Source organism: Nannobrachium achirus (genome assembly GCF_963921795.1).
Source record: "Nannobrachium achirus genome assembly, chromosome: 24".
Classification (NCBI taxonomy): domain Eukaryota; kingdom Metazoa; phylum Chordata; class Actinopteri; order Myctophiformes; family Myctophidae; genus Nannobrachium; species Nannobrachium achirus.
In genome coordinates, this window is record NC_137831.1 from 6776895 (window position 1) to 6803586 (window position 26692).

The 26692-nt window shown below is 43.1% G+C and overlaps 1 protein-coding gene across 1 annotated transcript; it reads left to right on the forward strand.

Moving 5' to 3' along the window:
- Nucleotides 1–3045: 3045 nt before the first annotated feature.
- LOC308279924 (ATP-binding cassette sub-family B member 6-like) lies at nucleotides 3046–21161 on the forward strand (the record flags this gene model as incomplete). The annotated part of the gene is made up of 18 exons (XM_080720145.1): nucleotides 3046–3301; nucleotides 5919–6011; nucleotides 6637–6713; nucleotides 6909–7024; nucleotides 8579–8700; nucleotides 9512–9621; nucleotides 10604–10669; nucleotides 11084–11209; nucleotides 13378–13454; nucleotides 13686–13749; nucleotides 14320–14375; nucleotides 15089–15146; nucleotides 15697–15801; nucleotides 16347–16521; nucleotides 17356–17468; nucleotides 18032–18126; nucleotides 18919–18987; nucleotides 21062–21161. 18 exons carry the CDS (start codon nucleotides 3046–3048, stop codon nucleotides 21159–21161), a joined length of 1878 nt encoding a protein of 625 aa, XP_080576271.1.
- Between the last annotated feature and the right edge of the window lie 5531 nt (nucleotides 21162–26692).

The window sequence follows — 26692 nt, forward strand, 5'->3', positions numbered from 1 at the left end:
GGATTGATGAATCAGGGTGAATATAATGATTGGCTTATTGCAACCAAAGGTTCCAGTTCAGTATGTGAAACGGCACATGCAGACTGTGTCTGTCTGGACATGTACACTTTTTTACGTTCTATGGGTTTGCCGCTCTGACATCACTGTGATGTCAAGGGAACCACTCTAACAGAATGGGTTTGCCGCTCTGACATTCACTGTGATGTCACACTAACAGAATCAATTTTATGCCCATATATGGAGTTCCCTGAATTCATCAATATTATAAGCCCATATCTAACAGGACTTCATATGGGAATGCCCATATATGGAGGCCACATCGGCCACATACCACACTAACAGATTCCAAATATACACATCACAGGCCAGATGGCAAAGAATTGGCCTCACCCATTAGGGCGAGGTAGCATGTCGCCCTGAGGCGTCTTACTAGTAGGTTAATAGTCTGTCTATAGAAAGGGATTTACTATGCACACACAGCTTACAGCAGCAGGGCCAGAGCCATTGTGAGGTGAAACAATGTGAAGAATGTGTTTAAACGTGTCATGGTGGAGGTCTAGTGTGACCGACCGACCCACCGCGTCCTGATGACTTACTAACCGTAGTGACCACATTAAACGTATGTGATCTTTTCTTTATTAACATTAAGTGTTATAGCTCTACATTGTGATAGTAGCCTAATCATTGCTATAGTGTTTGTTCAGTAACAGTGTTAAATATCTCTATATTGTGACAGTAATCATTGCTATAGAGTGTTTGTTCAGTAACAGTGTTAAATATCTCTATATTGTGACAGTAATCATTGCTATAGAGTGTTTGTTCAGTAACAGTGTTAAATATCTCTATATTGTGACAGTAATAATTGCTATAGAGTGTTTGTTCAGTAACATTGTTAAATAGCTCTATATTGTGACAGTACTCATTGCTATAGAGTGTTTGTTCAGTAACAGTGTTAAATAGCTCTATATTGTGACAGTAATCATTGCTATAGAGTGTTTGTTCACTAGTGTTAAATAGCTCTATATTGTGATAGTAATCATTGCTATAGTGTTTGTTCAGTAACAGTGTTAAGTAGCTCTATATTGTGACAGTAATCATTGCTATAGAGTGTTTGTTCAGTAACAGTGTTAAACAACTATATTGTGATGGTAATCATTGCTATATAGTGTTTGTTCAGTAACACTGTTAAATAGCTCTATATTGTGACAGTAATCATTGCTATAGAGTGTTTGTTCAGTAACAGTGTTAAATAGCTCTATAGTGTGATAATAATCATTGAGTGTTTGTTCAGTAACAGTGATAAATAGCTCTATATTGTGATAGTAAAAACACCAAATAGAGCTTTTGTTTTAACCAAAAATGTGACTTATACCTTTAAAGTGAAGGGTGAACACATGGCTCAGAGTGCCCCCTGCAGGTCACAAGGAGCAACACACGTGCATGTTGAGGTAACTTACAAATCTGTGTTAATGAGCTAATGAGATAATGTCTGTTCAAAGTTAGCATTTTCCAATTGAGTGCCATAACGCCACCCTTTGGCGTCATAGCAATCCCTCCCCTCTCTGAGAGGTATCAAATTGACAGCTGTCTTTGATGCATCATTGACTAGTTACATTTACATTCTAACGAGCGGTCTGTCTGTCTGTCCGTCCGTCCGTCCGTCCGTCCGTCCGTCCGTCCGTCTGTCCGTATGTCAGTCCCGCAACGCTTGGCATCGGCCAAGCGTCACGGGCCGCTTAATGAGATTAACTCATAAAAAGACACGGCTCACCTCACACTGGGTGTGATTTGTTTTAAACATTTAGACTCAAAGTTAACCTTAATGAAATTAACTCCTAAAAAGACACCGCTCACCTCACACTGGGTGTGATTTGTTTTAAACATTTAGGCTCAAAGTTAACTCGTCAACCTTTAATTTATCTGTAGTTTTTCATGACCCTCTACCATACTGCAAAGTTTCGTAAAAATAAAAAAACGGTTTGGTCTGTAGTGTCGGAAGAAGAAAAAGGAGAATAAATCGAACATGTTAATTTTTTTTGTTCTAGTTATTCTATTTATAGTGACTCATAGGAATAGACTACGTGACAACCAGGAATAGTCTGGTGACCAGCGGAGAGACGGCTGACAGCCGGATTGTAGACGGCACCCGGGAGCAGGTTGGGTTGGCGCCCCAACCTGTGTCTTCCGTGAGGAGGAGGCCCAACAAACCCACGGTGAGGCCATTAGGAGGGCCAGTCAGGAACACACTGCTCCTGAATTAAATGTTTGGTACTGGGAGTCCTGGACCTGGTGGGAGCAGGAGAGGACCTGGTGAGACGTAGGAGGGGCCTGGACAGGAGGCAATCCACACTCCACATAGCCTCGCGTAGCCAGGCTTACTCATCTGCGAAGAGAAAAGCCTGGTCAAGATATGAGGCAGAGACCGTTCTAGGAGGTGGGGCTGAATATTCACGGAAGTTGTCTTCTTTTCACAGTGCGGTGTTCCTGCAAACGTATTCCCCGCTGGAATAAAATCGGGTCTACATCTCCTGCTCCGTCGGTTGCACTCACAATAAACAATATATAAACTAAAACATTGATTCAGGCGATATTACACCTATTAAGAGCGAGTTAAGAGCTACAATCTATTTTAGTTTTTTCGCTGGGGACTGTAAACAGACCCACACCACATGACGTAAATTCCGTTAAACGCAGCACTTCCGCTAGAAATCTTGGAACGGAGCGGAAGTTATATCTTGGCCAGGGTGCACTCCACAGAGCCTAGTCCTTCCACACGCCAGATTGCCTCTCCCAATCTCGGCAGAGTAGTTCCGGAGCAGTGGAGCGTGGCCCTGTCTTTCCCTAATAGGACTGACTGTGGGTAGCTGCTGGGACGTTGGTCGGGACTTGATCAACCCCGGCTGGGTCAGCTGGATGAGGTGTATGATGTTACGAGACCCGAACCCCGATGAGTTCAGGCTATATCACTGATGATACTCCCCAGGTGAATCCGATTTTTTTCGTTCTAGAAGGCCAAAAGCCTAAACACACTATCGTGCATATACTATGTTCTTCTCTCCATGCCACTCTTCCTGCTGTGGATCTGCCGGACCACAGGAGGGCGCTGCGAACTCCGGCGGAAAGACGGCAGCCGCCCCGGCGTCCACCTGGCAGGGGTTTGGGAGGAAGGTGCGTCTCCTGGCCCCGTACGTGTGGCCCCAGGGCCGCCCCGCCCTGCAGGGCCGCGTGCTGCTGTGTCTGGGCCTCCTGGGGGCCGAGAGGCTGGTCAACGTCCTGGTCCCCATCTACTCTAGAAACATAGGTGAGTAGAGGATACTTCCTGTTTCCTGTCTACTCTAGAAACATAGGTGAGTAGAGGACACTTCCTGTTCCTGTCTACTCTAGAAACATAGGTGAGTAGAGGCTGTTTCCTGTTTCCTGTCTACTCTAGAAACATAGGTGAGTAGAGGCTGTTTCCTGTTTCCTGTCTACTCTAGAAACATAGGTGAGTAGAGGCTGTTTCCTGTTTCCTGTCTACTCTAGAAACATAGGTGAGTAGAGGCTGTTTCCTGTTTCCTGTCTACTCTAGAAACATAGGTGAGTAGAGGATACTTCCTGTTTCCTGTCTACTCTAGAAACATAGGTGAGTAGAGGCTGTTTCCTGTTTCCTGTCTACTCTAGAAACATAGGTGAGTAGAGGATACTTCCTGTTTCCTGTCTACTCTAGAAACATAGGTGAGTAGAGGATACTTCCTGTTTCCTGTCTACTCTAGAAACATAGGTGAGTAGAGGCTGTTTCCTGTTTCCTGTCTACTCTAGAAACATAGGTGAGTAGAGGATACTTCCTGTTTCCTGTCTACTCTAGAAACATAGGTGAGTAGAGGCTGTTTCCTGGTTCCTGTCTACTCTAGAAACATAGGTGAGTAGAGGCTGTTTCCTGTTCCTGTCTACTCTAGAAACATAGGTGAGTAGAGGCTGTTTCCTGGTTCCTGTCTACTCTAGAAACATAGGTGAGTAGAGGCTGTTTCCTGTTCCTGTCTACTCTAGAAACATAGGTGAGTAGAGGCTGTTTCCTGTTCCTGTCTACTCTAGAAACATAGGTGAGTAGAGGCTGTTTCCTGGTTCCTGTCTACTCTAGAAACATAGGTGAGTAGAGGCTGTTTCCTGTTCCTGTCTACTCTAGAAACATAGGTGAGTAGAGGCTGTTTCCTGTTTCCTGTCTACTCTAGAAACATAGGTGAGTAGAGGATACTTCCTGTTTCCTGTCTACTCTAGAAACATAGGTGAGTAGAGGATACTTCCTGTTTCCTGTCTACTCTAGAAACATAGGTGAGTAGAGGATGTTTCCTGTTTCCTGTCTACTCTAGAAACATAGGTGAGTAGAGGCTGTTTCCTGTTCCTGTCTACTCTAGAAACATAGGTGAGTAGAGGCTGTTTCCTGTTTCCTGTCTACTCTAGAAACATAGGTGAGTAGAGGCTGTTTCCTGTTCCTGTCTACTCTAGAAACATAGGTGAGTAGAGGATACTTCCTGTTTCCTGTCTACTCTAGAAACATAGGTGAGTAGAGGATTTTTCCTGTTTCCTGTCTACTCTAGAAACATAGGTGAGTAGAGGCTGTTTCCTGTTTCCTGTTTCCTGTCTACTCTAGAAACATAGGTGAGTAGAGGCTGTTTCCTGTTCCCGTCTACGTTTCCTGTTTCCTGTCTACTCTAGAAACATAGGTGAGTAGAGGCTGTTTCCTGTTTCCTGTTTCCTGTCTACTCTAGAAACATAGGTGAGTAGAGGCTGTTTCCTGTTCCCGTCTACTCTAGAAACATAGGTGAGTAGAGGATACTTCCTGTTTCCTGTCTACTCTAGAAACATATGATATAGGTGAGTAGAGTAGTACTCGGCCTAGTGTATAGTTTTATACATTTTAAAGATGATACACCATGAACTTTCACTTTTCCTATTTTAAAACCTTTTTTTGGGGTCCCACTAGCACCTTCTATCCTCACAAAGTCCCTTTTCTGACCGTTGTGTCTTTCTCTGGTTTTGAGAAGGCGAAGGTTAAAAGTATCCCACAGGTTCTCAAAACAGGCTGTCCAGATTTGCTGCCGATTGTGACGTCATCTGCCGATTGTGACGTCATTACAAAAAAAAAAAAAAAAAAAAAACATTTTTTTCTTTAAAAAAAAAATGTTCTTTCCAAAAAGATTTGGGGGGATGGCGCAGTTCAGGCCAAAGGTGGTACTGCAGCTGAAAATGCTCTGAGAGCCATTAAAAAATGAGAGAGGCTCTCTATTTAGGAGTGGTAATTTAGCCTCAAACCTTTTGAAAAACGTTTTTGGGACATAAACAATATGACATAACTACTTTTTAAATGCATGGTGTATCACCTTTAAAACAAACAACTTGCTGAAAGGTTTGGGAACCACTAGAGCAACAATTTCTTCTATCGATTACTATATTGTAATATTTTACACATACCGGTATGTGATCTCTTAGTTACCATTCCCAATGGAGTGTACTTTCCCTTGTCATATCGATACTGCCCTTCAATGAGATATGTGTCTGGGACTCATGGTACATGGAGACTGACTGCAGGCATACATGAAAATGTAATCCAAGTAAACGTTGCTTGTTCTGTCGCTGCCAGTGAATTATTTATTTCACTAAGTGAAAGTGACTATTTAACACGGGTATTTAACAACGTGTAGCCACTGACCATAGATTCTGGGAAAATTTTCCTCCAGGACACATGTTCCGAGTTATGCATATTAGTACATATTACATATTAAAGATTCTCACACAGTTTTGCTATATGAGCTTGCATTATGTATTATTTTTTTAATCTAACGACATACCTATACCTATCTATGGTATCTGTCTGTCTACCCACACACATGCTTGCATTAACCTCATCATCTTATCTTGTGTGTGCATGCATGTGTGTGTAGTGAATGAGTTGTCCACAGGGGGGCAGTGGTCCTCTCTGGTCTACACGGTGTGTCTCTACACACTGCTGAAGTTCCTGCAGGGAGGAGGGGCAGGTGGGTCAATGGTCACCGAAATATGACCGTTTGAAGTGTTAAACGCTGCTATAACGCTGCTGCTGCGGTAGTAGGACACCTCAAAACATTAACATACAGACAATGATTGTTCATAGTTGTCCTGTGATCAGTCAGTTTATCACATCTTTCTGTTCAAGCTGTCACTAGCTGTCCAACACCCCAGTAAACACAGTCATGCATAATATCTGAGATCTCTCATTGCATAACGTGCGCAAGCCTTTTACAACTCTGGAAGGACAGGACAAAAATAAATAAAAAAATACGAATTAAATAACGTCTGGCAGTGTGCAAACGTGATTGACATAACGCGAGGTCGATTTTCTTGCTCCGATATTAGTCTGGAAAAACGCAGAAGTGTGCAAGGACCTTTATGGCTGTTTATTAAACCCCAGCCAATAGGAACACTGAGGGGCCTGTTCCTATTGGCTGTCTAACAGTGCCTACCAAGTTTGGGGCCTTGAAAATGCTCATATTCTCTCTCTCTCTCTCTCTCTCTCTCTCTCTCTCTCTCTCTCTCTCTCTCTCTCTCTCTCTCTCTCTTTGTCTCTCTCTCTCTCTCTCTCTCTCTCTCTCTCTCTCTCTCTCTCTCTCTCTCTCTCTCCAGGCACGTCAGGCTTCATCAGTAACCTTCGTCACTTCCTGTGGACGCGCGTGCAGCAGTTCACCAGCAGGGGGGTTCAGGTACCCCGCCCACCCTCATTTTACTAATTTAATGGACTATTTCCCATTTTCTGTACTTTTCCTTCTACTCCACTATACGAGAGCCAAATGTTGTACTTTTACTCAAGTAGATTTTGAATTCGAGCATTGTGGTTACCGTTAACAGACTACATGTATGTTGTGGTACGTTGCTTCTCGTCCTGGTGGATATTTCAGGTGCGCCTGCTGTCCCACCTCCACCTCCTGTCCCTGCCCTGGCACCTGGAGCGCCGCACCGGGGAGGTCCTGAGGAGCGTGGACCGAGGAACCTCCTCCATCAACAACCTGCTCAGGTAGGGTCCAAAACCCCTGGCCAGGGACCTGCTTTCGTAGCCTGGCGGGGCCTGACGTCATACTGCGTTCACTCACTCATTCCTTCCCCAGTATAATGTCTGGCCTTCCGGGTATAGGCAGCGAGTATACTGATCATTTTCTGATCGGGGGCAAATCAGTGACTGCTGTCCGCACAACAAATGTAGTCTTCCTGACAACAAGTGAAAAGCTTTACCTGATTGGTCCATGTGTAGACGGTGACATAGATGCATGCTGCAGCATTTTCAAAACAACAATGGCTGCCCTCGCGATGCAACAAGTGTAACATTAACGCTCTAACGATAAAACAAGTGCAGTTATTTCAGAGTTGGAATCAATTACAAAAATTAAAAAGGAACACGGGGGATGCGCTAGCGGAGTTCATCGGACGAAAAGACGTGTTTGTTTGATATATGGCCTATATCTGGCCTATATCTGGCCTAGATATATGGCCTACATCTGGCCTAGATATATGGCCTACATCCGGCCAAGATATACGGCCTACATCTGGCCTAGATATGGCCTTCATCTGGCCTAGATATGGCCTACATCGCAGCTGTGATTGACCAGTGGGGCGCTTGATGAAATTAACTCAAACTTAAACTTAAATGAATAAATAACACTGCTTTTATTAGTATTTGTCTCTCCAGCTACATAGTGTTCAGTATATGTCCTACCATGGTGTCTCTGTGTCTCCAGCTACATAGTGTTCAGTATCTGTCCTACCATGGTGTCTCTGTGTCTCTCTAGCTACATAGTGTTCAGTATATGGTGTCTCTCTGTGTCTCTCTAGCTACATAGTGTTCAGTATATAGTCTCTCTGTGTCTCTCTAGCTACATAGTGTTCAGTATATGGTGTCTCTCTGTGTCTCTCTAGCTACATAGTGTTCAGTATATAGTCTCTCTGTGTCTCTCTAGCTACATAGTGTTCAGTATATGGTGTCTCTGTGTCTCTATAGCTACATAGTGTTCAGTATATGGTGTCTCTGTGTCTCTCTAGCTACATAGTGTTCAGTATATGGTGTCTCTGTGTCTCTATAGCTACATAGTGTTCAGTATATGGTGTCTCTCTGTGTCTCTCTAGCTACATAGTGTTCAGTATATAGTCTCTCTGTGTCTCTCTAGCTACATAGTGTTCAGTATATGGTGTCTCTCTGTGTCTCTCTAGCTACATAGTGTTCAGTATATAGTCTCTCTGTGTCTCTCTAGCTACATAGTGTTCAGTATATGGTGTCTCTGTGTCTCTATAGCTACATAGTGTTCAGTATATGGTGTCTCTGTGTCTCTCTAGCTACATAGTGTTCAGTATATGGTCTCTCTGTGTCTCTATAGCTACATAGTGTTCAGTATATGGTGTCTCTGTGTCTCTCTAGCTACATAGTGTTCAGTATATAGTCTCTCTGTGTCTCTCTAGCTACATAGTGTTCAGTATATAGTCTCTCTGTGTCTCTCTAGCTACATAGTGTTCAGTATATGGTGTCTCTGTGTCTCTATAGCTACATAGTGTTCAGTATATGGTGTCTCTGTGTCTCCAGCTACATAGTGTTCAGTATATGTCCTACCATGGTGGACATCATCATCTCCATCATCTACTTTGTCTCCTACTTCAACGTCTGGTTTGGTCTCATCATCCTGCTCTGCATGACGCTCTACCTCTGTAAGTTTGATTGTTAATTGTTTGATTGATTTGTTGATTCATCGACCTATTGATTGATTGATTGATTGATTGATTGACTGATTGAACACTATATTAAATAACAGGGGTTGAACTTGACACTAAGGTCTCAGAGGCACTTGCCGAAAAGTAAATTATCCATTATAAAAATGATAGGTAAGATTTTAATTACCCCTCAATTTAACACATATTTCTTTACTCTCTGGGGCTGTGCGAAAAAAAAAAAAAAAAAAAAGACAGTTCATAGACACTCCCTCTAGTGGTGGCTGTGGGTGTCACTCACTCTGGGCAACAGGTATGAGGGCACTGATCCTCTGAGCATCCAATTCACCCATTGTCAAGTCCCGCCCGTTGTCCCATCCCTCTTCACACCCATTGGTTGCAGTGTCTTGGTGGGACATTCGGTGGGACACTCCATCCACTAACATTCTAATTCAGTTGCTTCGTATTGTTATTCTGTGGGTTCAATTCTAATTTAAAACTTGGTTTCAGTCAAATGGAGCTGCTCATTGGCAATATAGTGACTCAGCATGTTTTTAAATGTTTTTATTTCTCCAAAAATTATGTTTTAGCAAATTAAACATCAAAAAGGCGGAACCAGGGCGGGACAAGGCAGAAGGAGCCTGCTGGTTGGTCAGTCAGGGACCAACCAGAAGGCTGACAAAGGTGATCTGCTGAACACTATCTGCACACTCATCGTCTCTCTCTCTCTCTCTCTCTCTCTCTCTCTCTCTCTCTCTCTCTCTCTCTCTCTCTCTCTCTCTCTCGCTGTGTCTCTATGTCTCTCTGTCAGTGTGCACCATCTTGCTGACTGAGTGGAGGTCCAGGTTCAGACGACAGATGAATGAAGAGGACAACCAGGCCAAGGCCAGAGCTGTGGACTCTCTGCTCAACTTTGAGACGGTAAAGTACATTTACTCAAGCACTGTAGACAATGGACTTATGAAAGGAAATTGAATAAAGTTATTTAATTTAGTTATTTTTGTTTTACTGGGGTACTTCCAATTGTCAATACGACCTCAGAGGCAAAATATTGCTTTTTTTTTTTTTTTTGCTTTTTTTTTTTTCAAATTGCAAAATATTGCATTTTTGAGAGAGAGAGAGAGAGAGAGAGAGAGAGAGAGAGAGAGAGAGAGAGAGAGAGAGAGAGAGAGAGAGAGAGAGAGAGGACAAAGACAGAGAGAGATACTTATTTTCCAGTGGGCAATTCAGTCACCCAGAGACAGCACAGCAGTTAAGGTTACATGCAGAGTTACAGGTAAAGAGTAAGGATTTAGGATTCTAGATGGCTTGATTCTATAGGCTTAAAATAACTGATATCAATATTTTTGTAAATCTGTATGGGGAAAAATTGTAGATTTTCCTTTGTGGCACCAGTAAACCTGCTATGCCCTATAGCTGTATCTTTTTTGGCCCTTTCCCTTATTTTTGAAGCCAAGTACCCCCTTTACCTGACAACAACATTTTGCTTATAAAACTGCAATTAAAACCATAACTAGTGGTATATGATGCTATGATAACCTCCCCTTTTCAAGAATATAACATCACAAATAAGAGAGGGAGTGAGAGTTTAAAACGATGCCTCCTGAACAGATTTATTTTCAGCACTTTTCATGTCAATAACGTACATTCAAACATCATATAAAACACATCCCAGTTGCCTTTCCCCATCTAATTTAATTGTAGTTAGTTATTTAACTATGAATATTATTATCATGATTTATCCTTCCATTTTTCTTTTTTGGGGGCATTTTCTGAGTACCCCCTGCAGTACCTCCGCGTACCCCTAGGGATACACATACCCCCATTTGAGAAACACTGCCCTATAGAATGCTGAGAAGCTTTCTGCCGTCCTTTTAAGACCTTATGGTGTTTTCACTTCCAGGTCAAATACTACGGCGCGGAGGAGTACGAAGCTCGCTGCTTCGAAGACATGATCCTCAAGTACCAGGTGAGAACCCTGAGGGACACCTCAAGTACCAGGTGAGAACCCTGAGGGACACCTCAAGTACCAGGTTAAATAGATCCCAAGGGTCAAAATCAGTCACCCAGAGGCAGCACAGCAGTTTAAGGATATTTACAAAGATACAGAGACGTATGAAATGTTTAATTAGGCTACTGCTACTGTAGACCTTTCTGTAAAGCGACTTTGTGTACTTAGAAGAGAGTAAAAAGATGAGCTATTGTGGTGATGATTATCATCTTTTTTTTAATGCAGGTCGCGGGGCGGGCGGGTTCGTTGATTTGTATATTCTGCTGCGTGGTGCGGGCGGGTTAGTTTCTGTGCAGGGTGTGGGCGGTGCGGGTTATGAAAAAAACCTTACCCGTGCATCACTAACACACACATATGGTCTTGTGTTTCCAGAAGAGTGAATGGAAGAGTAATGCTTCTCTGGCGCTGCTGAACCAAACCCAGACACTCATCATCGGCTCAGGTCTACTGGCCGGATCGCTGCTCTGTGCTCACATGGTGACACAGGGACACTTCCAGGTAGGACACGATACCTGGTGTAACACAGGAACACTTCCAGTTAGGACACAATACCTGGTGTAACACATGGCGGTTGCTCTCTCAACCAGATCAACTCTGTGCTTCCAGACAAGCTAATGCTGTTTTCTTTTCTTGTTCTTCTGTTTACAAGTGCTTCCTTTTTTTGCTGAAGATATCTACTGCATTGTACTGTGTTCTATTCGTCTGTCATTCATTGTTATATGAGTTAAAGAGAAGGATCTGTCTTACCTGAGTTTCCTTTTAGTTGACCTTGTACCAGTGAACTGTACTGTCTTGAAACTCTACCTTTTCCTATACAATATTAATAGAAAAACCTGTGGGACCCGAGGGTCAGAGGGTTTGGGCTCGGGGCGGAAGCATTTTCATATAATTAATGGTCAGACGTCGATTCGGGTTGGACATATTGTTGATATAGCCTACCTATGACATGCACGCTGCATTCTCTCTGATCATGGGTGCAGCGCACAGCTCCTGGTGTGTGTGGCATGCATGCTGCATTCTCTCTGATCATGGGTGCAGCGCACAGCTCCTGGTGTGTGTGGCATGCATGCTGCATTCTCTCTGATCATGGGTGCAGCGCACAGCTCCTGGTGTGTGTGGCATGCATGCTGCATTCTCTCTGATCATGGGTGCAGCGCACAGCTCCTGGTGTGTGTGGCATGCATGCTGCATTCTCTCTGATCATGGGTGCAGCGCACAGCTCCTGGTGTGTGTGGCATGCATGCTGCATTCTCTCTGATCATGGGTGCAGCGCACAGCTCCTGGTGTGTGTGGCATGCATGCTGCATTCTCTCTGATCATGGGTGCAGCGCACAGCTCCTGGTGTGTGTGGCATGCATGCTGCATTCTCTCTGATCATGGGTGCAGCGCACAGCTCCTGGTGTGTGTGGCATGCATGCTGCATTCTCTCTGATCATGGGTGCAGCGCACAGCTCCTGGTGTGTGTGGCATGCATGCTGCATTCTCTCTGATCATGGGTGCAGCGCACAGCTCCTGGTGTGTGTGGCATGCATGCTGCATTCTCTCTGATCATGGGTGCAGCGCACAGCTCCTGGTGTGTGTGGCATGCATGCTGCATTCTCTCTGATCATGGGTGCAGCGCACAGCTCCTGGTGTGTGTGGCATGCATGCTGCATTCTCTCTGATCATGGGTGCAGCGCACAGCTCCTGGTGTGTGTGGCATGCATGCTGCATTCTCTCTGATCATGGGTGCAGCGCACAGCTCCTGGTGTGTGTGGCACTGTGTGTGGGCTGCTCTCACACGGAGCATGTCCCAAACGCTGAGGTTGAGGTAAACCTGTTGTTGTGGTTTGATTGGACGTGACGTTCCCCTGAAGGGAGCTCGCTGCTTGTTGTTGCTGTGTTCCCCACTACTTTCCCTCGCATTGGATGTTTATTTTGTGGAGACTTTCGTGTGCAGTGCACTGTGCAAGCCTTGTCCGTCCAACACACACAGTCACACACATCACATCACCCAAGTAAATCCTGGCTGATATAAGCTCACACCGCCTCGCATCCGCAATGCGTTGTGATCTTGCAGATCGTCTATTTTCCAGACGCAGAAACTTGCAGGAGGAGTCAGAGTCACTGCAGTCAGACAGTATTATTTATATTATTTAATATTCAACATCATTTTTAAAACACTTTCACAAGTCACAGTGTGGCTTAATATTCATATTTACAGTAACAAGCAGGCAAGCTGCATGCACTGCACACTAGAACAAGTCTGCTAGACAGTGTAAAAAAGTGGCTTCCTCAAAAAGAAAAAGAAAGGAATGGAAAAAGCGGTGGGAAAAATAACGGTCAGACGCATTTTAATGATTAATGGTTGAACGTCGATTCGGGGCAGACAAAAAGCTGTCAGTCATGTTTCGGGTTCGGGCTGAAAAAAACGTCCCGATCCCAGCTCTACTGTGCATGCAGGCTGTGGGTGTGAAGTAAGCTAGAATGAAGTGCTGCTATGATAGACTGACAGACTAGGGATGGGATTACTGCGGCACAATATAGCTTAGGTCTACAGTCTTCCCAGGATCCAAACTATAGTGAAAATTGCCGATCTCGATTGTAAAGCTGCTATTTTCACTAACCCGACCCACTGTTTGGGAAGCCGTGTATTAATGAAGTGTAATGTTTTTTCCCCCCCTCAGGTTGGAGATTATGTTTTGTTTGGGACCTACATTATCCAGCTGTACACTCCTCTCAACTGGTTTGGCACATACTACAGGTACGGATATGATTATTATGATTATGATAATTATTCTTCCCTTTCTTTTTTTCTATGAAAATGACGATACGATGGGAACTCTGCACGAAAAAACACATTTCAAACATTTTTTTTCACCTTGTAAACATGTGATGTGGCAATAAAGCTGGTTCCTGCATGGTCCCTGCATATCGCTGCTTGCAGCTACATTAATTACAATAAGATAATACATTATTGTGTTTGTTTGTTCAGACTCATCCAGAGTTCATTTGTGGACATGGAGAATCTTCTGAATGTGCTGACAGAGCATACAGAGGTACACTTTATGAATGAATGAATGAATGAATGAATGAATGCATGAGTGAGTGGATGGATGGATGGATGGATGTACAGACAAAGCACAAATATTAGTATGTTTGTTCAATATGATTCAGAACATAATTAGAACATAATAACCCCTCTCTCTCTCTCTCTCTCTCTCTCTCTCTCTCTCTCTCTCTCTCTCTCTCTCTCAGACAGAGGATGATGTGGATGCTGTTGAGCTGGTTCTGAGTTCAGGTCGGGTTCAGTTCGACAGTGTGTGTTTCAGCTACGTTCCTGGGTAGGAGCACTGCATCACTTTGAATGAATGCATTACACTAGAGCTGACAGTGATAGAATCATGCATTACACTAAGGCTGATAGTGATAGTGAACCATGCCAGGCCCGGTGTAGTGGCATCATAGTCTGACAATAGCCAGACTTATAACGGATTGGATGGATTCACAAGAATGAGAAATCTGAAAATGACCGGACCAATCAGTGACTTGCGTTTCAAGTATGTCAGTGAGACACAGTCACTGATTGGACCGGTAATTTTCTGATTTCTCATACTCTCTGCCTATAGGCCGAAGTCCAGACCGATACCGAATGCCAGGCTAGTGGCATCATGCCAAGCCCAGTGTCACAGCCCCTGATTGATGTTATAAAATCATAGCAAACGAGTTAGTCCTTGCCAATTCGAAGATAATTATGTGCTCCGAATTACATGCAGTTTGGGTAATGTGGTGTAGGAGTCTCAGAAGTAATGTTGGAGAACCCAGACGTATCAGTCATCTCCAAATTTGGGCACTGTTGTGTTTCGGCATGCGGCTGTTCCCATGGCAGCGACCCATGCACAGCACAGGCAGCGGTATCAGTGATGACAGATCAATTATCTCCAAATTCGGGCACTGTTTAGTATCAGTGATGGCAGCATGCGTGTATATCAGACAGACATCGGACAGACACACATTCGGTCGTTTATTAGTAGGAAGGATATGGCAACAGGATAATCACAGACATTTCAATTGAAACCAAACGAACAAAGTGATTTATTCCCCGCAACTATGGACGCTCCTGGAATATTGTCAGTAAACCTTGCTTGGTCGGTGTGGGATGGGGCAGGACACATGTACATACAGACAAAGACAGATGTAGGAGCGGGTAGCACCGCCCAAAAATACAAACCTTTAAACCAGTCACTGTAAATATGAAATGTTACTAAACTGAACTGCGTGAGAGGATGTTATATGTGACTTGACCAAACTGTTGTAAATGAGAACACTTTCATATCTGTGTGCGCGTCCGTCCGTCCGTCCGTCCGTCCGTGCGTGCGTGCGTGCGTGCGTGCACAGGGCAGAGGTTCTGAGAGGCGTGTCCTTCACTGTGGAGGCGGGGCAGACTGTAGCTCTGGTATGTTTTGTTTACGCTTATTATTCATGATGAGTCATTTTAATACACTTATTATTCATGATGAGTTAATATTCGGGTGTAGCGATACATTGTAACAGCGATACGATACGCATCACGATACATGGTTGACGATACAATACATTGACAATGTTGGGTCATTCATGGCGATACGATACGTTTCAATTTAAAATCAATACAGTAACTATTTAGCAAAGCAATTCAATCTGTGTGAAACGTGTGGAACGTGCAGGTTTTTTAAGGGAAACATGTATCTATTTATTATGATGGCTGTTGATAAGTAAACACACTGATTCTCTGGCAAATAAGTGGACGTTGTATTTGAACACATATGGACACAAACCCACACCTTGACATGAACACAGAGAATACACGTGTGTGTGTGTGTGTGTGTGTGTGTGTGTGTGTGTGTGTGTGTGTGTGTGTGTGTGTGTGTGTGTGTGTGTGTGTGTGTGTGTGTGTGTGTGTGTGTGTGCGCGCGCGCGCGCGTGCGTGCGTGCGTGTGTGTGTGTGTGTGTGTGTGTGAGAGCAGGTGGGACCATCAGGTTCGGGGAAGACCACCGTCCTGCGTCTGTTATTCAGGTTCTACGACCCTCAGTCGGGACGCGTCCTCATCGATGGACAAGACATCTCCAAGGTACTCACACTTCAACCAGTGACAGTGGTCCTCATTCGTCAAAGGGGTGCAGACCAAATTATGGGCATACGCCGAGATAGCCGCAATTGATGCGCATATCATTTCATTATCAAGCAGTGCATAGTTGATGAAATTGTCACCACCAGGGTGTTTCTGAGTGGCTCAAGCTCCAACATCTGGCTCTGTAAACTGAAGCGTGGCCTACATGCCTAGATGTGGCCTACATCTGGCCTAGATATGGCCTACATCTTGGCACAAACAGCTCAAACTTTTTTGTACGCCCCAGGGTCCCATTGGCCAAGCTCCGCAGGATGCGCTGTGAATGGCTAGCGCGACACTTGATGAGTTTATGAGACTCATAAATAGCACTGCTCACTTCACACTAGGTGTGATTTCTACATGTACAATCTGCTGCACAGGAATATGAATCCATAGTCAGCAAGAGCCCCTGAAGCTAGGATACCTAAAATGTTTACGTTCTCACAAGTTTACTAAATGTGTGCATGTGTGCGCGTGCACGTGTGCGTGTGCGTGTGTATGTTCAGGTGTGCAGGCGGTCTGTGAGGTCACACATCGGCGTGGTTCCCCAGGACACCGTCCTCTTCAACGACTCAATCGCCAACAACATCAGCTACGGGCGCGTTACCGCTGGCCACCAGGAGGTGGAGCAGGCTGCCATGGCTGCTGACATCCACCACAAGATACTGGAGCTGCCACAAGGTCACTGTGTGTGTGTGTGTGTGTGTGTGTGTGTGTGTGTGTGTGTGTGTGTGTGTGTGTGTGTGTGTGTGTGTGTGTGTGTGTTGTGAGTGTGAGTGTGAGTGTGAGTGTGTGTGCGCGTGCGTGTGTGTGTGTGCATTGGCAGAATCCAAAGTAGAAGTCAAGAATTATATATATTTTTTAAACTTGTACTTTGTTTTGTACTGTAAAAATATAAATGTGTTGTTATCAAAATGTACTTAAAGTACCAAAAGTAGAAAGGAGGCCTACTCATTATGCAGTTTTCAAATAATTCTAGTGGAATATAAAAGTGCAATATTGCCTCTTAGGGCACTGGATAGACAATTGGAAATGATCCAGTAAAGTAAAGAATAACTCAACATTGTACACCAGTAAGACTCCCTAATCAGGAGATAAGCGACCGTCAGGTCGCATACACAAACTTTAGAAAGCAATGGTAGCCAATCAGGACATGAATATGGGAAATGGGACAGATCCATGTTGATGACATGGATGAAAAATGAGTTTTGCAAAAATCGGCCTGATGGTGGAAGATGCTAGAAAAGGCCCATGTGAGAAATCAGGGGTGGAGGTTGTGATTTGCCATTGAAGGAGTGTGTGTGCAAAATTTGGCATTGATAGGGCCAACGGTGGCAATGATAAGAGTCAGGGCAAAAGTCGGTGGAGCTTTTCATAGTTCCTAACGGTCGCAATGTAACAGACAGTGTGTATGTGCATGTAACAGACAGTGTGTATGTGCATGTAACAGACAGTGTGTATGTGCATGTAACAGACAGTGTGTATGTGCATGTAACAGACAGTGTGTATGTGCAGGCTATGACACACAGGTTGGCGAGCGCGGCTTGAAGCTGAGCGGCGGGGAGAAGCAGAGAGTCGCCATCGCTCGCACCATCCTGAAAGACCCTCACATCATCCTGTTGGATGAGGTACGCACTTTATTGTGATTCATCAGATCGTCCCTTGGGACGGGATTGCTTGTCATTTACCCTCTGTCAGCCACTATGTTATTGTGCTGGGGTGTTTCTTTGCAGAATGACAACATCTCTCCGGCAGTATTTTGGGTTTGTTCCACTGTTTATGTTTGCTCTCTCTCTCTGTGATGGAGTTTATTCCTCTGGCCCCCGAACTGTGAAGTACACTCCCTTGCTTTCGCCGTGGCCTGAAGACTCACCTCTTCAGACTCCACCTAAGCCCATCGCACTTACCTAGACTCAATGACCATACATGAAAGCTAGATAGCATTCTTAGGTTTTATATAATGTGTTTTACTGATTATGTGCTTGGTCTACCTGGGTTATTTTTTCTAGATTAATATTCCTATGCATTTGATCTATTGATGTTGATGTATTGATGCATTACCTTGCTTATTGTAATGATGTATTACCTTGTCCTTGCTTAGTGTAAGTAGCTCTGGATTAAGAGTGTCTGCTAAATGCCTACATTGTAAATTGTCATCATACTGTGTCCTCTCTGTCATGGTGTCCCACAGGCCACCTCGTCCCTGGACACAGAGACAGAGAGGAACATCCAGGCTTCACTGGCCTCCGTCTGCCGAGGCAGGACCACCCTAGTGGTGGCACACAGGTAACTATGATGACATCACACAGGCTTTTACATCACTGGGGCAGGACCACCCTAGTGGTGGCACACAGGTAACTATGATGACATCACATAGGATTTTACATCACTGGGGCAGGACCACCCTAGTGGTGGCACACAGGTAACTATGATGACATCACACAGGAAATGACATCACACGGGTAACTATGCATCACACAGGATTTTACAACACAGGGGCAGGACCACTAGTGGTGGCACACAGGCAACTATGACATTTAACACAATATACAATATACACTTTACAGCTGTAAACATTTTAAAGGATGTTTCCATGCAGAACGTTAGGAAGAGGAGAAAGAGAGAGACAGAGACAGAGAGAGCTGGGTCCACAAGTCGGTGTCTTTGTTTCCCGCAGTCAGTGCGCTGTCTCGTACTATAAGAGAGAGAGAGAGAGAGAGAGAGAGAGAGAGAGAGAGAGAGAGAGAGAGAGAGAGAGAGTTTCAAGCCTAGTAGTAAACTCAAGAAGATAAAGATATTTGACAAATGAAAACCAGGGTTTAGCATTATTTCACCTGTGTTTTCCAAGTTTGTGGGAACAAACAGTAAGACAAAAAAGAATCGGTATTGACACAAAAGGTTCCGACCAAAATCATAGACTCTGTATGTGTGTGTGTGTGTGTGTGTGTGTGTGTGTGTGTGTGTGTGTGTGTGTGTGTGTGTGTGTGTGTGTGTGTGTGTGTGTGTGTGTGCGTGCGCGTGTGTGTGCGTGTGTGTGTGTGTGTGTGTGTGTGTGTGTGTGTGTGTGTGTGTGTCCAGGTTGTCCACCATCATAGAAGCAGACCAGATCCTGGTGGTTCATGGAGGACAGATAGCAGAGAGAGGGAGGTAAGGAGAACATGGACACTGTGTAAAGATATTAGTCTGGAAGCTCTGTGTGGGACCTTTTTTAAAGGAAAAGCCTCTGGCGATAGAGCCTCCCCATATTTCATAGTGGGCTATGATCCTATAGTTTACTGAGACACACTACGGCGTATGCTGTCTCTCTGCATTCTATGATCCTATAGTTTACTGAGACGCTGCACTGTCTCTCTGCATTCAGACAGTTAGTCAGGAAATATTAATAAAAACATGGGAATAAATTACTTACCAAACGATTTCTTCACCAATGTGTTCGTAAAGATGTCTAGTAACATATCAAAGATTGCAATTCAACATCCCTAGGAAAATCTTTGACAGCTAGGGTAATTGTGGGCTCGCCTGGAAGGCGAGCACACGTATGTTATCTTCATTATTTATTTATAGCTATATGTGTATCTCCTCAAAACTTTGGCGCGCTTCATCTCTTAAACGCTTACACCTTTCAACACCATTCAAATTTTTATGTGTTCAGCTTACTGAGGACAAGTGTGCTTGTATTTTTGGTTTTGAAATGTTTTGTAGTATAAATATAAAAAAATAAAAATGTTTAACTTTAAGCACCCAATGCATTTCCAATGGGTCCCCAGAGTGGAGAGAAGGATAATAGACCCATGTTTATGTTAAGGCGCTGTGGCTGCAGTGTTCACACTTCAGATATGCTATCTATATCATTGCGTTCACACAGGTCTGCTCTCTGATTTGATCCAAATGTCTAAGCTGTGTGATGTATAAAACTATAGTTATAGTTAAAACTATAAATAAATGTCCCTCTCCACTCTACTGATTACACAGCTGTGATCAAGAATCAAGTCCGGGCGATGGGATGTAAATCCCATAGCCATATATCCTAGAGCCCGCAGGGACAGTCAGCCATATTAGTGGTTGTTGTTGGTTGTCAGGGAGATATCAAAACCAATGCATTTCCAAGTCAGATCCACAAACACAATAAAAGCCATGCTCCACTCCTCAGTCTGGAGTGGCCACATAGAAGAACGCCTTGGTTATAGACGCATATGTGATCTGGGATTGTTAGCCTACAGTATATGCACTCAATATACTCCACTACAGTTGGAGTCCATTTGACAGTTGCTGGTTCCCAAACACAGAATCAAAAATGTAGATCTAGAACACATAGAATATGTACAGTACAGTAAGGTTCAGTAGAGTACAGTAAAAGTACAGTAAGGTTCAGTAGAGTACAGTAAAGTACAGTAAGGTACAGAAAGGTACAGTACAGAAAGGTACAGTAGAGTACAGTACAGTAAGGTACAGTAAAGTACAATACAGTACAGTAAGGTACAGTAGAGTACAGTAAAGTACAATAAAGTACAGTAAAGTAGAATAAAGTACAGTAAGGTACAGTGGAGTACAGTAAAGTACAGTAGAGTACAGTAAAGTACAGTATAGTAAGGTACAGTAGAGTACAGTACAGTAAGGTACAGTACGGTACAGTAGAGTACAGTATAGTATAGTACAGTAAGGTACAGTACAGTACAGTAAGGTACAGTAGAGTACAGTACAGTAAGGTACAGTAGAGTACAGTAAAGTACAGTAAGTTACAGTAGAATACAGTAAAGTACAGTACAGTAGAGTACAGTAAAGTACAGTAAGTTACAGTACAGTACAGTACAGTACAGTACAGTACAGTACAGTACAGTAAGGTGCAGTACAGTATAGTAAGGTACAGTACAATACTGTAAGGTACTGTACCTTACAGTACCTTAAAGTATCCTATTTGTTGGGTTGGAACCGAGCCCACACTGTTTCGAAGGAACAGTATTTCTAGTTATTGGTCTCATTCACCTCACTATACACTATACTATAAGGGAACTATAGGTGTGGGTCTAACTAGGTGTTTTTAATTATTCTGAATCCATTGCAAGCATTTGTTTTGCACGGAAAACATTCAATAGGCTAAAAACAATAAATAAAAATGATGGTTTAGTGATGAGTCATCATCTCTCTCTCTCTCTCTCTCTCTCTCTCTCTCTCTCTCTCTCTCTCTCGCTCTCTCTCTCTCTCTCTCTCTCTCTCTCCCCAGACACACAGACCTCCTCTCACAGGGTGGTCTCTACTCAGACATGTGGAGCAAACAGCAGAGAAAACACAACACAGAGACAGACCGACCGACTGAGGACTGATTAACATTTTGTATAGACTTTTCATCTGAGCTCTCCCCTGAAGAAGGCCCAGTCAGCCATGGCTGCAGTGTTAGTCTGTTGATACTGCTGGATGAGGAGTTGCAAAGATGTTCGCCAGAAGTGGATAAAAAGATCAACTTAAAGGACTTTGTTCCCACGAAGAACAGCACATTAGGTTTTGGAAACTTTTCCCAGCAAGCACAGTCAGGACCTGGACCAATCAGTGACGTCTCCAATGAAGCCAGATCAAGTCAAACCATGACTAGTCAGATCTGGCCTAGAATATCACCTGAGTTCAACCAACATCAATCCTGCCCACGAAAACGGAAGTCCTGGATTAATCAGAGAGGGTCTGATCGAGGCCAGATAAATATCATAACTAGTCAGATATGTCCCAGAATATAACCTTACGTGCTCATATTTCAACTAACATTACAAACAATATAACAATAATTCTATTGTCCATATGACGTCCTGGTAATGACGTCAAAATCATCTCCATCATATGGCTGTGATCTGGCCTAGTTCTGAACGTCACCGGAGGATGTTATCATAACATCATCATTACGTAATTTGGCTTGCAGGGTTAGTTAGCTACTCACTCCTCATGTTAGCATGCAGCCTGGGGAAGCCATGTGTGTTTTGTATTGATTTCCCTGCTTGTACGTAAGATAGAAACCGCAGTAGGCTAATGGCGGCGCGCTCCAACGAGCGGCGCTCAGGAAATACTCAGGGTTGTGTTTATTATTTTCTTTTTTTCCCCTGTTGACTTGAAAATGGATTCTTTTTTGAAAGTTGCAATTGTGCAACTTCATTTACAACCCATAGCGATGCTGAATCTGTATGGAATGCTTGCATCCATCACTATAAATATAAATAAAGATCTCTTTATCATTACACTTTTCATATTAAGGTCCATTATTTATTTGGCATTTGAGAACTTAGAAGGGTGAAGGATGCATTCTATGAAGGATGGATAGGATGACACCAAGGTACTTGTTCGTTGGAACAGAAGTCACCAGAAAGTTGTCTATGGAAAGTGAGATCCTCCTGTGTGAAGCAGGACATTTTATTGTAATTCATTTTATTTTATTTTAGACGGCTATGACGTTCATTGGTGTGATTGCAGGGCTGCCAAGATGTCAGAAAGTTAATCACAGTTAATATTTAAATAACCAAGTGAATGCTGGATTCACGGAGACTTCTACGTGTAGTTATTCATTTTGTCCACATTAGGTCGACAAAGACCCTTGAATAAACACAGATCAACAGAGTCAGTTCTTTACTGCTGTCTGCTAAACATGAACTGGACTACAATTAAGGACACAGACCACAAGGAAATGGCCTGTGAGTGCACACTAGGTCATCTTGTAGGAGATTGTTTGAGATGAATACAATAATTTTTTTTATTATTTCGTTCATTTTCTAAAATAATAAAAATAAATGAAAAAACACGGCCAGCTCACATAGTATGAGGACACTATATGAGTCACCAGGTTTTCAATTCATCTATCATGGTTAAAATGGAGTTTGAAGTTACAAGTTACAACCCCACTCACCAAACCAAAGGTAGTTTTGCGTTGTTGAAAGTCTATTCTCCGCGGTGGGAAACCTCTCAGCACCCCACCCACCCTGTAAATACATTATTTTTGTCATGAAATAAAACACATCCTCAATGGACTTTGGTTACTCTATAGTACCCAAGGACAAGACTATAAAAAGGTGGCACCTTGATTCCTGCCACTCATCAAGGGTTTAATTGGGGTAAAATCTCCAAATTTGTGTATTTGGCCACCGACCCATCTGAACATATTTTGTACCAGGGAGGGAACACCATAAGTGAAGATCATTCCACATTTTCCAAACAATTTAGATACTAGCCAATTGACAAGTTACATTGATTTTGACAGATTTGCTTTTTTAATTTTTATAGGCCCTATTTCAAATGTTGTTGTTTGAACCTAAATCATCAAATATCAAAGACAAGTATCCAGGTGGGAATTTGAACCCAGGTTTCTCATTTCACTGACAGCTGCACTAAAGCACCAGGTCAGAAATATGTTACTTTTATACCAAGATTATGCTTCCATGATCTTGGTATAGTAGACGGGTTAGTTTTAGGTTTTACCCTAGCCGCAAATTGCAACACTAGATTTTTTTTATAATCGGATGAATCTAGGGTTGCAATACCTCCCATAGGCAGCCAATGCATCAAAACAGTTTTTTGCTATCTGATTGTATTAAACAAATTCAAACTCACCAATATTGTGGCTCTATGGAAAGCTTGGAATTTACTCTTTCTATCTGCAAAGTGTTTGTTTCAGAAAAATCCACTGACATGAGTTACTTTCTATCCAAGAAATTTGGTTCAGGTGATTATTTTTTCTAAGTGCTGGAGTTTGGAAGCGCTCGTGGAAAATCCCTCAACGGTCCTGTGACCACCTGGTTCTAAATGTCACATTATGCAGGAGGCAACGGGACATGGCGTTATAGAAGACGAGCGCTTCCGAAGTTCAACACTTAGAAAATAAACCATGTCTGCTCGGATTTCTTGACAGAAAATAAATCATAACAATTATACGGTGGATTTTTCAGAAACAAACACTTTGCAGATAGCAAGAGTAAATTCCAAGCTTTCCATAGAGCCGCAATATTGGTGAGTTTGACGTCGTTTAATACAATCAGATAGCAAAATAACGTTTTAATGCATTGGCTGCCTATGGGAGGTATTGCAACCCTAGATTCATGCATCCGATTATAAAAAATCTAGTGTTGCAATTTGCGGCTAGTTTTACCCATAGGTTTACCCGACTGATGAGGTACAAACCGCAGGTTCAGACATTTAATTGGTGCAATGTCATTGGGCATCCAGGTGTCAATCAACTCTAGACAACCTAAGAGGTTCTGAGAGGGGGTGGGACAAAGAAAACAAAACAGGAAGGGCTCAGGAGGACAGTCTGAGAGAGTGACAGAAACAACAGGTGAAAACAGAGATGTTTATGAATTAAATAATCTGTGAAATGTTGTCACCAAATGAAGAGCCAGGGATTAATATCAGTGTGGATGTATCATCATGGCTGTGTGTTTGGAGCTGGGTTTTCACTCAGTATTTCTACCATAACCAGCTGACAGATAACTACCAGATGGACTGTGGCTGGTCAACTAAATTAACACACTATCCTGGAGGAGAAGAGAGTGTGGGAGACATTTCAACAGGTTTCTGAGTGAGTATATAGACGCTATAGACGCTATCTGACAACTGTAATGCGTGTGTGTGTGTGTGTGTGTGTGTGTGTGTGTGTGTGTGTGTGTGTGTGTGTGTGTGTGTGTGTGTGTGTGTGTGTGTGTGTGTGTGTGTGTGTGTGTGTGTGTGTGTGTGTGTGTGTGTGTGTGTGTGTGTGTGTGTGCGCACATGAATCCTCTGGTCTTCAGTAACAAGTCCTGATCACCTCTAGTGCAACATCTTTGGTAGCATTAATGCATTAATGAGGAGGTGGTAGAGAGGGTCTCCTTCTTCCAGTTCCTTGAGACCACCATCCATGGGTGTCGCACCAAATTCTGGGCCCTGGGTACTTTAACTATTGAAAAATAGCAGATATACAAGCTCACAGCGCAGCACCAAGTGCAGCAATGCGCGCTTGTAGATTTGCTATTTTTTGAATGATAGTGAAAATCTGCATGAATTGTGAATGATCGTGAAAGTTTGTGCATGAAGTCTTTGAATGTTTCAAATCCTTCTATGTTTCTATGTCAGTGATGCTCAAACCTTTTAATGTGAAAGACCCCCAAAATGATATTTATTTGGCCGCGCAGCACTGAGCTTGTATATCTGCTATTTTTTTAATAGCTAAAGTAGGGGCAGGGGCCCCTTGTGAAGCCCCTGAATCGCTTGGGAACTTGGGATCGTAACACCAGTATCAAGATCAGCAAATCCCATCAGCGGCTCTATTTCTTTTGGCAGCTCAAAAGGTTCACGGCCAGCCAAGCAGCCATGATTCACTTTTATAGAGCTACGATAGAACGTGTGCTCATCTTTTCCATGCTTGCCTGGTTTGGTCACAAAACCTCCCAGGACAAGACTCAGCTAGAGAGCGTAGTACACTTAGCATCAAAGATCATTCAGTTGTAGCCTCCCCTCACTTTCATCAATCTTTTCCATATAAGAATAAATAGGAAGGCTAAACACATCATAGCAGACAACTCCCATCCTGCACACTACCTCTTCAATCTCCTCCCATCAGGCAGGAGATACAGAAGCATTAAGAGCTAAACATCTGGCTTCAGAGACAGCATCTACCCCTTAGCTATTAGACATCTGAACTTGCACTGACCCATTATGCATAGATGTGGCAATGTGTATAGCACTTTAAACCAATGTATGCTCTTCTCTATGCTACTGGGTATTGTTTCACATTGTTTTTGTGTGTTTATGGGTGTTTGTATTTGGCAAGGGTCTTCAACAGGGGGTCCGGGACCCCTAGGGGGTCCTCAGAGTTAATACAGAGGGTCCTCCAAATCTTTGTGTAATAGGATAATTATTTAATAATTATAAAAATAGCATATCTTCAAGCTGCGAGGCATTGAGAGCTTGTAGATCGGCTATTTTTGGCTTTACTAAGTATTGACGATTTTAAGTGGATATGTCTGAAAAAAAAAACACATTGACACAAATCAAACAAAGACTGATGACAGTGCTGTCAAACAAGTCTATGAATATATCGATGAAATCAATGAAAATCTGAACACAAGTTTATGTAGTTATGTAGTTGGGCGTCCCTGCTTCATCTCCCTGTCAGCTAAGGGGTCCTTGGCCTGAAAACGTCAAATCAAGGTCCATTATTTATTCATCATTTGAGCCACAGACCACCATTTGATGACATTTAGCTCTCAGACCCAAGAATGTTTTGTCGTCGTTGGTGATAGATCATTTTGGTTGTAGTTAAAATCATATCGTTTGAATTCAATAAATATACAGCATATATTGTGCCATGTTTCCATGCTTACACTATGTCACTGCTAGTGGAAAGCTACCAGGGCCCTACGAGAACCTCCTCAAGGACCACTGGTGGTCCCCGGACCACTGGTTGAGAACCATTGATAGATCAGTGGTTCCCAAAACTTTTTAGCCCGTGACCCAAAAGAGAAATTAGACGTTTGAAAATAGCAGATCTAAAAGCTCACAACGCATCACTTTGCACCATGTTGTGAGCTTGTTGATCGGCTATTTTCACTACTTCTTAAACATTTATTTTCTAATTTATGGAATTTCTTAGATTTAAAATGTATTTATTTGTGAAATTACTTAGGAAAAACAATTGATTTTTTTTTTGCAGTTTCAAAAAATAAAGGTAATTTTAGTCGCCAAAATCAACACTTGGTTTTTCAACAGTGTTCAAACAAAATCCTATACTCCCAAGAGTGTGCAAAAAAGATTTGGTTCCATCTGCAAACTCTCTGGAGTTGAAACTGTCAATTCACTGTCATCGGGTCTGTTTGTAAATGAGTTCTACAGTGTTGTTCTTGTCGTTTGT